Source organism: Rattus norvegicus, chromosome 17 (assembly GCF_036323735.1).
Source record: "Rattus norvegicus strain BN/NHsdMcwi chromosome 17, GRCr8, whole genome shotgun sequence".
In the NCBI taxonomy this organism is placed as follows: domain Eukaryota; kingdom Metazoa; phylum Chordata; class Mammalia; order Rodentia; family Muridae; genus Rattus; species Rattus norvegicus.
In genome coordinates this window covers 1,789,239-1,804,187 of record NC_086035.1, presented here as the reverse complement: position 1 = coordinate 1,804,187, position 14,949 = coordinate 1,789,239, and the positions used below count along the sequence as shown (strand labels likewise).

Sequence of the window (14,949 nt, the reverse complement as noted above, 5' to 3'; positions counted from 1 at the left end):
TGTGCTTCTACAAGAATTTCTAACTGTTATGGTTCTGACAACTTGTCTTCCCAAAAGACTATAAGCTAGCGTGGCACCTGGCTGGTTGTACCATCTGGGAGGCTCTGGAAGCTGCAGGAGGCAGAGACTATCTGAAGGAAATGGGTCACTGGAGCAAGTCCTTAAGCATGTCTCCATCTCATGTTTTCTGGGCACCCTGGGTAATAGTCACTACCACACATTCTTGCCACAGGGATCTGCCTGACCATGGGTGGGGTCAACACCACTAAGCTAAGTGAAAGTAAAACACAGGACTCCTCCTTGACTCTTCCTTTGTAGTTGGTTTTCTCAGATTCTGTCACTGCCATAAAAAACTAATATATTAAATGATACTTTTTCTGTATTACCACCTGGGTAATACAAGTTCAGAGGGTTGAGACATTAGAGAGACTCAGGACACAAGAGACTCAAGGACAAACACGATGCTTTCAAGCACTGTGGCTTCTAGGGAGCATGTTGTCCCTGGAGCTTGACTTCTCTCCCCAAGTCATGGCAGAGTGACCATAACATGGGAAGCAGGACACCCAGCTCTCACTGTGGGTGGTGCCAGCAGCACCTGCAAGTGTGCACATAAGGTCACTTCCTTTCTGCAGGAATGCTTTCCCCTCCATGTACCTCTGTACAGCACAGGTAGGTTCTGAGTCTGTGCTGTGGCCTTGTTGACCTCCATACCCTGGGGCAGCATATCCTGGGCCTGTGATCTCAAAAGCCGGGGCCCTCAAGGAGATAATCTACCTTTCACTTAGAGTGTAAATTTAAGTACAGACTGGAAAAGAGAGCGACTTACATGGGTGACAGCTTCCCAGACAATCGCATGGCCTTCTGGGGTCCAGAACAAGAGACTAAGAAGAAGGCGTCTGACCAGCTGTCCACATACAGGTCTGGGGTCTTCCCTGGGGCTCTCAGCTGCTTCCAGCAGGTCCATAGCTGAGAGGGGGCCACTTCTGAGCAGCTTCAGGAGACGGTTGACTAATACCTTCAACTCCACCTGGGTAATACAAGTTCAGAGGGTTGAGACATTAGAGAGACTCAGGACACAAGAGACTCAAGGACAAACACGATGCTTTCAAGCTCCAGAGTGAGAAACAGCCAGGTAACAAACTTGGCTAGTTCACACACAGCTCCACATAAACCCAAATGGGTGTAATGGAAATTTCCTGCCTTTCTTTCCTTCCTCTTGCCCACCAAGCAGCCGGGCATCATGCCAGGACCTGACCTTTTCTGTATGGAAGGAAATGAAGGCAGGTCCTCAGCAGAAGGGGGTCAGAATTTTCTTACTGTGGGAAAAAACAAAAGGCCCCTTGAAGACCCCTGACCACAGCCATAATCAATGAGTGCCCCAAGCCCCGCTGGGCAGTGCTGATAAGAATGCAGGGCTGCCCCTGCCTGGGCTGTGTGAGGGAGGCACAGGCCGTGCACACACACAAGCTCGTTTGTTTTGTTGTAAACACTGGAACAGTTGTTCCTACAAGTCACAGCTTAAGCAGAGGGCACAAGGCTGTGGAATCCACATAATAACAGTAGTTGTTCTAAGTCCGTGGGTTGTTTTTGCATAAAAAATATTTATTTCATGCTGAGACTCCTGCTCGTTTCAAGAGCAGCCCACGCTGTGTTTAACAGAACAAGGCAGATGCACTGTAGAACATCATATCCATGCTCTGTCCTGCTGAAAGGCTCCTTGGTCTGACTCTGTGGGTCTCTGAGAGCTGCTTCTCTCCTGCAAGTTCAGGTCCATTCAATGCCACCTGTCTCAGACAGCAGCACACACGAGTGTTGTGTGAGCTCTCTGGACCACAAGGGTGACCATGAGAAAGGGAACACAGGACTTTCCCACTGAAAGGGGCAGTGTTCCCAGCGTGGCCACCACCTTAGTTGATGAAGAAGTCTCCTCTCTCCCCTCTTATTGACCTGCATACCCCAATCAATCCTGTTTGTGTACACTGACTTCCCTCTCACATGCCTTCTGTGTCTAGAAGCTTCTATAGGGGAGATGTGTGTTCTCTGAAGTGAAAGATAGGGCTTTTATTCTTCACGAAGTGTTTTCATTTTACATTGTAAAGAATGGGAAACAGCCTACCTCTCAGCACCATCTGATGGAGCCCAAGCAACCTGTGCTCCACACACTGGGAGTGACTGTTACTGCTCCTCTCTCACACTTCCACAGTGTGCCTGCACAGTTTACATTCCTAAGCATATCTGGCAGTAGGACTCTTCCTGGTCGGGTACAAGTGCATGGCTGGGACATGGCACCACTCATATAGCACACTAAGCTCAGGCTATGTCAGCTCCTGCAGCTATGGGTTCTGATGTCCAACATGTGCAAGCAGCTTTGTGTACCTCTGCCTCTCCAGGATGATTCTTACATGTCACAGGCCAGTGTCTGAAGGGTTTGAGGACCTGACTAAGCCTAAGAGAACATTAAATACAGTCTTTAAAAAAAATCAAGATCCAATGCAGTTAGCCAAAGCAGAATGAACACAGTAGCAGGTGTTACCCAGGTAGGACAAATATGCTTTTTACCCCACATTCCTGTATCCCAAGTATGACCAGCAGAGGAGACTGTCAGCATAGCACTTGCAGCTAAGTGACTAACCATGACTTACTGCTTTTAAGTTAAAGCAAAGGTACAAACATCAGCAAATTCCAGAATCCAAGTATGCCCGTCACTGTGATGCAGTCCACCCTGTACTCAACCCTTCGCTGATCAAGGAGTTAAAGTTCCCAAACCCAGCTACACAAAACACCTACATTAATACTTAGGAAGCCACCTTCCTGGAGTGACATACACCAAGGCATCAGTAATGGGAAACTCTGGCTTCTAGGAGTAAGGAGTAAAGACAGATGACAGCGAACTACTCTGAATGGAGAAACCTGTTTTTACTCAAATATCTAATCACCCGTATAAGACCAAGGTATACTTTTAAAGAAAGAGACATACTCCTAAATCCAGGATAGCTAGTAGGAAAATGCACCAATGAAGAACTGTCTATAAATTAAATCCATTCTAAAAAGAAAAAAATTAAATGTATTTGTGTGCACATGTGCACACACGTTATAGTCGGGTATACAATGCATGTATGGAGGTCAGAGACAACTTTAGGAGTTAGTTCCCACTTTCCATGATGTGCACCAGGATCAAACTCAGGCTGTCAGGCTTGGTGGTTGCTGTGGTTACTCACTGAGCCATCTTGCTGACCCCCTATAACTTAAATCTTACAAGATACTCTGTATTTCAAGAGTCAGTCTCTGCTAGTATCTGTGATTCATATAAATTAACCCAAATCTACCGGTTTAGTTTACATGGAATCTAATACAAACTGCAAATGAAAGGGCTTTAGAAACGACAGTGCTTCGTACATGAGTGATCCTACCAACAGTAAGATGAGTGAACTAGGACTGTCCTCAATCAGTTTAATGTGATACATATTTTTTAATTTTTATTTATTTATTTATTTTGTGTGTGGGTGCATGTGTGACACAACTTGGGAAAGTCAGAGGATATGTTTGAGCCTTCTACTCTGTGTGTTCTAGGGGTCAAACTCTAGTCTTAAGACTTGGTAGCAGGGTTGGGGATTTAGCTCAGTGGTAGAGTGCTTGCCTAGGAAGCGCAAGGCCCTGGGTTTGGTCCCCAGCTCCGGAAAAAAATAAATAAATAAATAAAATAAAAGACTTGGTAGCAAGTGGCATTACCTGCTGAACCATCTTACCAGCCCAAATGTGATATTTTAAAGTGAAGAAAGTTTTCTTTTGAATTAAGCATTGATCTTCAAATACATATGTAGATTATAACTTCTTTAAAATGCTTTGTTCTAAATCCAATATCATCCTCAAATTTCCACTTTTTAAAATTCCCAGGTTCATGTTCACCCCACTATGGAAGCCTTTAAACCAATTGCTCCCAGTCTTCCTAATGTTACCCCCCTTTCATCCAGTTCCTCATGTTGTAGTGACCTAACTACAAAATTACTTTCATAGCTACTTCAGAACTAGAACGTTGTTACTGTAATGAATCATAATGTAAATACCTGTGTTTTCTGATGGTCTTAGGTGATCTCCATGAAAGGGTCATTTGACATCCAGAAAGGGGTCATAACACACAGGTTGAGAAGCACTGCTTTAAACAAAGGAAATACAAGACTGCACTAGCCTCTGACTTGGGAACAAACAAGAGCATTCATTGTTCTACTCACACTGAGACCTATTCCTTTTATTACTAAAGTCAACAAAAAGCACTAGAAACTGAAGATTGTTACTGCTTTTCCCCACATGTGTACCTGTGTGAGGGTGTCAGATCCTCTGGAACTGGAGTTAGAGGCTGTTTTGAGCTGTCATGTGGGTGCTGAGAATTGAACCTGAGTCCTTTGGAAAAAACAGTGAGTGCTCTTAATCACTAAGCCATCTCTCCAGACTGAGACTGAAGTTTTAAAAGCCAGCATAAATGTCTGCAAGGAGGTGGCAAAGCTCTACTGAAAGCATGGCTTCCTGAAATAGCTACATTCTACATAACCCACAGCATATTTGCTGTGCACAGTTACCCAGTCCTGTATATGGACACCATGTTCATATGACCCAAGTGATTAAATCATGTGATTACCTCAGTGTGACTCTGACTGATGCTGGAAAGTGGTGAGATGAGAGTACACTAACCGGGCTGCCGGTGGGCAAGAGAAGACACTGGCTGGCTCAGGAGCCGGTCTCTGCCTGGGGAGAGTGGTTCTCAGAGCAGCTGTTGCCCCTGCACAGCATCTCCTAACGTATAGAGCCCTGGGGTGAGGCAGGAGATGAATCAGGGCAACTGAGGACACTGGGGAGAACAGATCAAGTAACCCTGAAAACTGAAGGCTCTGAGCAAGACCAGCCTGACGGCTGGGCAGCCTCCTGTCAGGTCCCTGTGGAGGCAGAAGAAGGTCACAGGCTGTAGGCTCAGCCCAAATGGATATGCACACATCACCAACACATCTGACAAGTGCTCTGAGCCTGGGTGCCTGGGCTGGGAGAGCTGTATAAAGGTAAACCAAATCAAGCTCCCTTTCTGTTCTCTGTTCCCAGGCTCAACCCTGAGAGCACAGTAGGGTCTACACTTACCATGCTCTGCTCTCTCTGCTGACTCCTGTCCTGTGGGCTGTAATAGAAGACCAAGAGCCACAGAAGGCCTGCAGGAGGCTCAGCTTCCTCCCTGAGCAGCAACTCCTCCACAGCCAGATCAACCCATCCTCCAAAGTGAACAAACAAAAACCAGCTCTCAAAGGGATTTCGATGAGACCTGGAACATAACAAGACACACACCTAGATGGACCCATCTTCCTTCTGTTCAAAACAACTTTAATGTTTACAAATTGGTAGTTTAAGTTGTTCTTTCCCACTGAAAAAAAGACCCTCAGATCAACAAACTGAATTCAGCAAACTTTTGTTCCACCCTAAGCCCATCCTGAGATAATTAGAAGAACCCTCCCAAGCCTCATGTTGAGGACTTACAGGGACTTTATAGGATTCTAGGCTCCAACAAAGGCTGGGGCCGGGGTGGGAGGAGGATGGGCAGGTTGTGAGGCATAGCGAGACCCTAAAACTTGCTGCCAAGGTGGCTCCACGGTGAGGAGAAAGAGCTCCATAAGGTCAGAGAATGTTCTGGCCTTCAGGACAGCACAATATACCTTTCTGACAAGTGGCCCTGGTTTCTCTCTCTTGTCATCCTGTAGACAATCAGGCTGGAAGGTCAAAACTTTTTCTAAGCTGTCCTCTCATCCTCCTGGAGTCTGGGGGAAGTGATGTGTATTAAAGGTGGAAACTCTTCCATCAGTGTAGCCCTAACAGTATCAGCAAGGCAGCTTTGCCCCAAGAGACAGAGCAGAACGGCCTACAGTCTCTGGTGGGAACCTTCATCTGGACAGGAGAACCATGGCCTTTGTAGTGTCTGCCTACACTGGGCCTATGAGGATCCCCAAGTTCTAAGCGTGGTTCTTGCCTTCTGGTCACTGCTATCTAATACCACCCCTAGAACATTTGATGTACATGTTTTAAATCAAGTTTGAAGGACAATGGAGAAAAGGAAGGCAGGTACTACCTCAGCCTTAATCCCTGTCAGAGGGAGAGCAGCCCACCACTGCACAGAGCTGAAGGGCCAGGGGCTCCCTATGTCTTTCTCACAGACCTCATCAGCAAGGATACTGAGCAGGTATCTTTGTGAGCCCCAGGCCATAGCACAGATCTGCCTGGCCTTTACCTCTCCTCTTCCAGAAAAAAAGTCTTAATCTGCCCTTCCTTAATCTTAAAAGCCTTTCCTGCAGGTAGACCCCACAGCCCCCAGATAACACAGGCACTGACATTCAGAGACCCCACCTGAACACCAGCTTGTCTGAGCTGTTTTAAGAATTCAATTGGAACTAAGGACCAAGTATTCAAATGCCAGAGCCAATGAGAAACATTTCTCATTGAAATCACTACAGCAACCATATTGTTAAGATTTCATGGGTGCAGCTTCCTTGTTGTCTGTGTAGAAGACACAAGCTCACAGCTGACATCCCGGTCACCTGGCTTTTACAGTCACCTCACTCCCTCTTCCATATTCCTGAGGCTGAGGTGGGAGGCTTGTATTGCAGATCTACTTTATGCATAACACAATTATTCACCATTACATTAAAAAAATTCAACTGGGAGGAGTGACTGACAGCCAAAGCACTCAATCACACATGTGGGCACAGTAGCCTCTAGTGTTGAGGGCAGTCTTAGCAGACCAGGGAATCTCAAAGGAGAGAGGAACAAGAGGGTCTTGGGCCAACAAAGTGTGAGCTGCCATCTATCCTCTCAACATGGGCAAGCTAAGAGGCCAGAGACAGGATAGAGATGGCGGCAGGCCTGCACAGGAATGCTTTTGGAGAGCAGCACCTAGAGGAGGCCTATGCCATGCTGCAGAGTCATCTATTCTAGCACAGGCCTGCTAGCTTTGGAGACGCGGTTATTTATCTGTACTTTATCAGTGTGCCTATTTATATGTGACTGGGCATGTAAGTGTTTATATGTGACAAGGGCCAGAAAGGGAACTCTGGAACTGAAGTTACAGGGGGCTGTGCGCCACCTAATGTAGGTGCAAGGGACAGACCGTGAACAGCACGCGCTCTGAATCACTCAGCCATCTCTCTAGTCTCTGGAGAGAAATCAGAGGGGAAAACAATGAAAACAGGGTGGGATACAAACAGTTAACATTCCTGCTACTGACCAGGAGCAGCTCAGGCTCCTTCCTAGGTAGGGAACCAGGGCACCACGTGGGCACTGTTCATTCTGGGTGGGGGCTGGGGGGTTTCTCTCCTTTGCATAGGTCAAACTCTAGTGCAGCCCTTATTAGAACCACCTCTATGCAGACAATGCTGCAGCCCCACACGTCCTCCATTTCTCATCCAGCACAGTGGGGATATGTACTTGTTGGTCTGGGAAGGTCGAGCAATGCCTTCAGCTGCCAACCTGCTCAAAGGGAGGCCACTTGTGAAAGGGTCAGGGTGGTCAGGCTTTGCTCACCCATCAGTACAGTCTTCAACTGCTTCTCTGAGGAGTTGGGAAATGTGCAGCAGAGGCTGGAGCCGATGTCCCTGTGGGATAGCTGTGGGTGGAGAGAAGTCAGAGAGGGAACTGACGGAAAGCCAAACCCATGGGGAGACGCCTGAAGCTTAGACTGAAAGCATTGTGCTGAAAGGCCCCGCCCCCGCCATTCACAGAGCCCACGTCATACTTCTCTCAGCCAGGATCTGCCTCCTTCAGACTTCAAAGTTTCTTTTGTTGTCTTGTTTGTTTCACACAGGGTCTTACTATTATGTATTACAGCTACTACAGCCCAAGCTGCCCTTAACTCACTATGGAGCCTAGACTGGCCTTGGACTTTCTATTTGTCTGTCTCTGCCTTCCAGGGACCAGGACTGTAACCCTGTACCACAGCCCTGCACCACCATGCCCGGTTTCAGATGTCTTTACTGGGGGTGTACACAGGTCACTGAAAGACTCCTTCCACAGCTACCCTAGGACTAAGACTGCCTTGCTGCAGGTGTCCTGTGTTTTTCTTTTTTACCACATTTTGGCTCCATCTCAAATTTGTGACATCAAAATACAAAGGGATCCCACTCAACTATTTTCTGCAGTGTGAGCAGGCTGGGCCTTTCAGGTTTACAGTACAGGCCAGGGAGAGCGCACACAGAACTGTGCAAGCAAAGGTGGTTGATAAGGTGTGTCTGATTTCACACCTGCCTTTAAACATCTGACCTGCATGTATCTGTGGTTATAATCAACCCCATGACAACACCTGAGGTGGAGAGGTCACCACTGTTTCTCCACAATGCAGACCTGTGGCACACAGCAACCCCTCCCTCAGCCTGTAACTTAACTTCTGAAGGCAAACAGCAGTTCTTCCAAATTTTCGTTTCCTGTAGCCCCTGAAGGTCACTGCTTAGCAGTAACTTTTTATGCCTCCAGGACTTCACCATGAACATGAAGTACTAAAATATCCAACTTTCCCCCAGAGCAAAGGTATGCAAATTGTTCTCCGGATCAACACAGAGCTTCTTTGTTTTTGCTTAAAGTCACTTGTTGACTTTAGGGGATGGGAGAGCAGACAGCCTAAACTCATGCTGTTGGCCATGACTGACCTGAGTTTCGGGAACCTAATCTCCAGTGTGTTTTGGGGTGCCCAGACTGCTTCCCAGCAGGCCTGGCCTCAAACTTACACAAAGAGCCCAGGACAGTTGTAGTCTTTACTTGTCTAGTATACTAATAAAGTTTTCCTGTTCTGTCCCCACTGAATGCAAACAAGAAGTAAAAAGATGGCATGACTATTCTTAGGTACGGTAGAGGAGAAGGGTTAAAAACCACTGTGCAGACATCCTACTGAGGCCACAGTGCTCATTGGACCCCAGCTCTAGCTGAGAGGGCTTCGTTGTGTAAGCCACCTTGGGCAAAACCTTACATCTTATAGACAAAGGAAAAGGTAGTTAGACTTTGTAAAATGCTTTGGAACTCTGGATAGGCTACTTACCTCAAACAGATCTCTCTCAAGTATGGGGAAAGAAGCCACAGTGGCCACAGCAGAGAAACATGAGCCCTCCTCCATACCTCCTCTTCCAGTCACAGGCCTTGTCTGCAGACTGTCTCATCAGAGGGAAAAGGCTCCTTTATGCTCTGTAGCTGAGGCATTCCCTCAACATGAGCTCACAGACACAGTCAGAGATCAACACCAGTCATTACAGACATGGCCTTGGGAAGCAGACTGGCAGATGAATCAGAAAAGGCTAGGGTCTAACAATAGAATTTTACTCAATCTTCCAAAATCTTCTCCTTGGAGGGAAAAAACAATCTCCCCCCAATTACCAGGCCTCACCCTTCACTTAATCCTCTCTTCTGTAACACGCTGCATGAAGCAAAGGAGGGAAAACAAACAAGGACACTGTTGTATTCTGACTTAGCCTGTCTCTGGCAGCCTCAGCAAAGCTGTTATCACAGGCTGCCTTCTTTTTCCTCATGCCTGGGAAGCAAAGCAGGTTTCTCATGTGAAATTACACACAAACTGAACCCCAAAGAGCTTGAATGGACAAGCACATTGTCTACCTAGGAGGAAGAGAAGGCCCAGGACGAAAGGGCCATGGGTCACCATGCCCATCCCTACAAGTCGCTAGGACAGAGACAGGTACCTCAGCTCACCTTCAGGCTGCTGGGACAGCGCTGCAGTAAGACACGGAGCACTGTAGGGAAAGTAGGTCTTGAGGGCAAACTTCAGCTGCAAGAGTCAACACAGAAATGGCATGAATGCTGGGACTGTGAGGAAGTGAGGATAATATAAACCTCCGCCTGCCTCAGCCCTAGTGACCACTGCACTAACACAGGCAGAGTGTATCCTCATGGATCCTTTTTACAAACATGCTTCCAGTACTCTCATAAACAGCCAAAAAAAAAAAAAAATCTAAGAGTCATTTTCTGAGCTTAGGGAAATGACATTATCTTCCTGCCATCTTTACTGTGCTGCTTTCTCCTTACAGAGGCCTAGCCACAAACACCATCTTCTACTGCAGAGAGAACTGTAAACATTTGGACTCAGGTTCTCAGTGTGGCATTCATGACCATGAAAGTCTCTAGCAAGCAGCTCTTATGGTGAGAACATGTGGCCGTACTTACTAGCATTCCCCCAAGGCACAGAGGTTTTTGAAATAAAACTAACAAAAACAAGACCAGGTAAACCCCACAACACTAAAGAGGTACACCTGCCGTATGTACACAGCTTGATAATCTGGGTGAGTATGTGAATCCACCTGACCAGTACTCCCATTATGACCCAGAACACTATCACCCTGGGGACTTACTTCCCTGTGACTCAAAATGAACTCCTGACCCTAATTGATACTTTTATTTCAACAGGAGAGATCAATAATTCTATCACTTACCCCCAAATTCCATAGAGATACACTAAATATGCACATTTCTGCCCCTGATCTTTGTGGTCTTGGGACTCTTCTGCACTGCTTAGAAGGCTGGAATACACCAGGGTTCGAGTTATATCCTCTATGTGTGAGTGCTGGCTGTTGGAAGTTATTAGAATTAAAGCTGCTACTGACATTCGTGTCTACCTTTGTGGACAGGGCTTACTACTTTCTAGAGTAAGTTCAATAGAAAAGGTGACTTTTCAAGGTGAACAGGGTTCCATTCCCATCGCTACAGGATGAGAATTACCTGCCATTACTGGGCAGTCTAGAACGTACTGCTCTGTGTGGCAGGCAGATGATGCTGAACTCTGTTCGTGTGCTCAGTGCTAGTTAGAATAGCTTTCCAAAGTGTGTGTCCATTAAAAACTGACTGTTGTCTCCTATGAAGCTATGAGCCAGTCTTCCAGTATGAATACTGCATTTCCTCTAAGCCACTGAACAACCAGTTCATCTTCATTGGCATTTATCACAGAACAGACACTATATTTTAATGAAGTTCAAGTTACCCATTTTTTAAAACTATAGCCATTGTTTTTTTGTTTTTTTATTTTATTATTTATTTATGGCATTGTTTCTAGAAAATCTTTCATTATCCAATGCTTTACAGGGGGTGCGGGGGAGTGAGGGAGGCCATGCACACCTTTGATCTCAGTACTCGGGAGGCAGAGACACATCTATCTTTGTGAGTTTAAGGCCAGCCTGGTCTACAGAGTAACTTCTAGGACAGCCAAGGCCACATGGAGAAACCCTGTCTCAAAACCGAAATGAGAAACAGAGAGGGAAAGACAAAGGATTGCTAACTACATCTTCTCCTAAGGGCTTTACAGCTTCAACCTTTCTACTGAAGCCTACAGTCCTTCCATCTCAAAACACGGCTGTGCTTTCTGAAGCACCCTCACCCCACCTACCCCAATGAGTTGTTTTATACACTCCCTCACTATGCTGCCCTAGAGTCCCTGTCAAAGCTCATGCATGGGCTGTCTCTAGACTCTGTTCTGTGTGTCCTGCCAGTCTCTTGCTGGCTTAACTACTCTTAGTATGGGTTCTCCAGTTGCTTTCTGACTTTTATAGGTCCTTTTTATGCCAGCTAAGTCTGAGAAGCAGCCTATGCATTTGCTTTTGAGAAAGCCTGCTGCAGGGGCCAGGTCTCCCACGAGTGGGGCTTGATTCCCAGCCCTGCAGAGGGACTGCTGCTTGCCTGGGAGGAGCCAAGGAGCAGGAAGGCAGGCCAAGGGAGCAGAACTGAAGGCTCTTGTGCGTGGCTTCTTGTATTGTATTTGGGGCTGGTTTGGGTGCCCTCAGTTAACTCACTTCCAGGTATTTTATGTGGGACTCCACTTGTCCATTTCTTCCACCAGTTTTGCTTCGTGCATTCTGAATCCCTGCCTGTTGTGACTGGCATGTCTCCTGATGAACTGGCGGCCTATCACTGTGAATGCCACTGTCTAAACCTGTCATGGAGTCACAGTCTTCTCTGTCCCTGAGAAGCTACACGTTCTTTCTCTCTCCTTTCAGTGTCTGGAAGCAACACACTTGGTCTTGTTTCAGATCCCGTCAGGCCGACCTGCCTTCTCACTCCATCACTTCACTCTCATGATGAACGTCCCTTCACTATGCTGGGATTGGATCTGTTTTTTACCGTGGTTTTCGTTTGTCCCTTCTGCTTCTCTCACTAGCCTCTGTTACCTACCTCAGAAGTCCCAGGAGCACTCTGAGTTGTGGTCCACTGCCCTGCTGTCCCTGGGGCCTTAGTGAGAAGTGGGCAGAGTCCCTATGCTGAGACCCCTCCTGTTCCTGTCAGCTTTGTCAGACTCTTTAGAAAATATCCTGCCCCATGTGAAAACTCCATCTGTAGGCAACTCAGCACAATCCATTGTCTGTCTGTTCAGCCGTTGGAGCCCATCCTGACCTGTGGCTGCCTGTACTCCAGTCACCGCACAAGCTGAGAATGTAAGCTCCAGTCCTTTCCTACAAGCAGGGCACACTCGCAATGCTGTCTCATGCTACCCACAGGGAAGTGTGAGAGAAGAGAGAAGCACCCACGACCATCCCTGATGATGGGACGTGAGTGGGTTAGGAGAGCACTATACTTACAAGTCAGCATGGCAGATCTGGTGAGACTGAATTCTGTACCCCATAAACAGACACAAGGTAACTCTTGTCACCCCACAAATATTCGTCACAGCATGCTTAGAACAGACAGCAGAAATACAAATAGCCCAAATGCCAGGAATTAGAAAATGGCTGTGCTGTGCTCCACTTGTGCAGTGAACTGCCACAAAGCCACCTCTCACGTCAGCATCAGGAGCCTGACACCATCTTATAAAGGCACTGAGTAAGCTAGGCTCAGGGAACACATGTGCTGCCCTTTGCGTGTCTCATAAAGGGCAGATGCAGCCCCAGCCAAAACCATTTTGTTGTCCTGTGTAGCTAATCAAAGTATTTTGGAGAAAGAGAAGGAGTAAGGAATGCAAAACTCAGCATGGGCTTACGGAGGCAGGGAGGCAGGCAGAAGAGGAGCACACAAGAGTCAGCACCACCCCCAGTGGCTCAAGAATTCTCTGAAGGTGACTTCACTGCCACATATTCTGTTATTAATAGGTGAAGCAAAGGAGAGAGGATCAGCACAGACAGGACAGCATCATGACTGGTCATAGAGTGTGCACGTGAGTCAGGGTGAGTGAGCCAGTCAAGGTTAAGTAGGTAGGTTTTCTGGGACAGCACTAGGAAGACAAAATAAATCATCACATGTGGATGTGAAGGCTTTGAAGGTCAGGAGACTTCTGTGCCTGTGTGTAGCTAAAAGTAGGTCTTGCCTCAAACCAGGCTCCGGTGTTACCACTCTCACCCCTAGACACATGTGGTCAGCAGGCTTTATTCTAAACTAAAGGCACTGTTACTCCAGTACAAATCCACAGTACCAAGGCCAGCAGAGACTCAAGGCAAACCTGGAATAACACTCAAATTAAGCTGAGGAAAAAACTTTCTCTAGTCCTCAGTCTCATCTTGGACAGTCTGGGAATCTAAGGATGAGGTATGCTGGCAGCTGTTTCTTCCCTGGGGAACCAAGAGTGTGTGAGGGAGGACAGCACACTTACAGCTGCACTCACAACAGTGAGTACCAGCTAGTGCCTTTCAGCCGAGGTCTCCTCCCAGATGCCAGGCTGGGTATGCTCCATCTATTTAACTTCCCCAGGGAAAGAGGGATGATAAGACTAAGGGATGGTTGCCTTAGAAAGCAGAGACATTTGCTAAAACCAGAGAGAGCTCTACAGCCTTGGGTTGAGTAGGATTGTAGTGGGTTGAGCACCCTAGCTCTGCCCTTAGTCAAACTGCTGACAGCATCACAGGGACTGGGCCACAATTCACAGAAAGATGTCTAGAACCAGTGCTAGCATCACATAAGTATTTTCCCCGTGGCCACTTGTTACAACAGCCAAAGCTGTAGACAGGAAGAGCTCTTGCTTTGTTTGCCCTCACAGTTGCTGTCCAACCTCTGCTGATGGGAACCTAGAGTCCTCTAGTCTATTGATGGGAACTAACCTCCACTGACTCTTCAAATGCCTCCCTTTTCCCAACCCCTCTCTCTCCTGGAGCTCTGCTGGAAATAAAGACAGTGACCACTGAGAACACCTCACCTAGCTTGCCATTCCTATAGTACATCCTAGGTAGACTCCATAATGTCTCTTGCTAGCCACAGGGCCAACTGCAAACAGAAGGACAAACACAGAGGGCGGTGGAATGTTCCCTATAAAGAGCTGGCCAATGTGAAGTCACACTCAGACACAGCAGTGGGCAGATGGTTCTAGGAACAGGGCATGGGGAAGACAGACAAAATCTTAAGTTATTTTCAGTGAAAATGTTTCATCTCTGCAGGAGTGGTCCTTTGTGAACAAGGCTATACCAACATTTCTGAAAACAAGTCTGGAAGTGTAGCCAGTGTCAGAGCATGCGCCCAGCACGTGTGAGGCTGTGGGTGGTCTCCAACACCAGAGAAATACAGTTTCTCGGAATAAAGATCCTCTCAGTGCATCACCAATGCCTGTAGCAGCAGCAGCCTCCTCTCTGAAGTGACTAAGCAGCATTGGCGGGGGGTGAGGGGTGGGAGGGGGGTAGGGGGTAGGAGAGGGGTAGGGGGTGGGGGTGTACCTGCTTGTTTTCTTTCCTCAGAGCTTCTACCAAGCAGGATGTGAAAATCTGAAGAGCAGCTAGCACTGCTGGGGCCCCATCAGTTTCCAGTAGCACAAACCTAAACAAAGCAAAGGGAGATGACAGCACCCTGCTGCTCCACACATATCACAAGCCCATGCCACAGCTTGAGCCTAGTCTGAGTTCATCAGACTGCAGCTCCTGAGAAGGCAGAAGGAAGCAGCCACCCCTCCAGCCGCCTCACATGGCCTTCCCATGGGCACCTCAGTGCTCACAGAGCAGACAGTGCCAGCAACAGGTGCTCTGCTTT

General features: G+C 47.4%; 1 protein-coding gene across 7 annotated transcripts in view; it reads right to left on the bottom strand.

Annotated features, from left to right (window-relative positions):
- Fancc (FA complementation group C) overlaps positions 1–14,949 on the bottom strand; it is a 132,299-nt gene that overhangs the window by 14,485 nt on the left and 102,865 nt on the right. For all 7 annotated transcript variants that reach the window (XM_006253489.5, NM_012557.2, XM_063276051.1 and 4 more), the window contains 5 exons: positions 14,640–14,739; positions 9,715–9,790; positions 7,549–7,630; positions 5,125–5,302; positions 827–1,027 (listed from right to left, as the gene is read on the bottom strand). In XM_006253489.5, the coding sequence (XP_006253551.1) occupies positions 827–1,027; positions 5,125–5,302; positions 7,549–7,630; positions 9,715–9,790; positions 14,640–14,739 (637 nt within the window). The remainder of the gene's footprint in view (positions 1–826; positions 1,028–5,124; positions 5,303–7,548; positions 7,631–9,714; positions 9,791–14,639; positions 14,740–14,949) is intronic.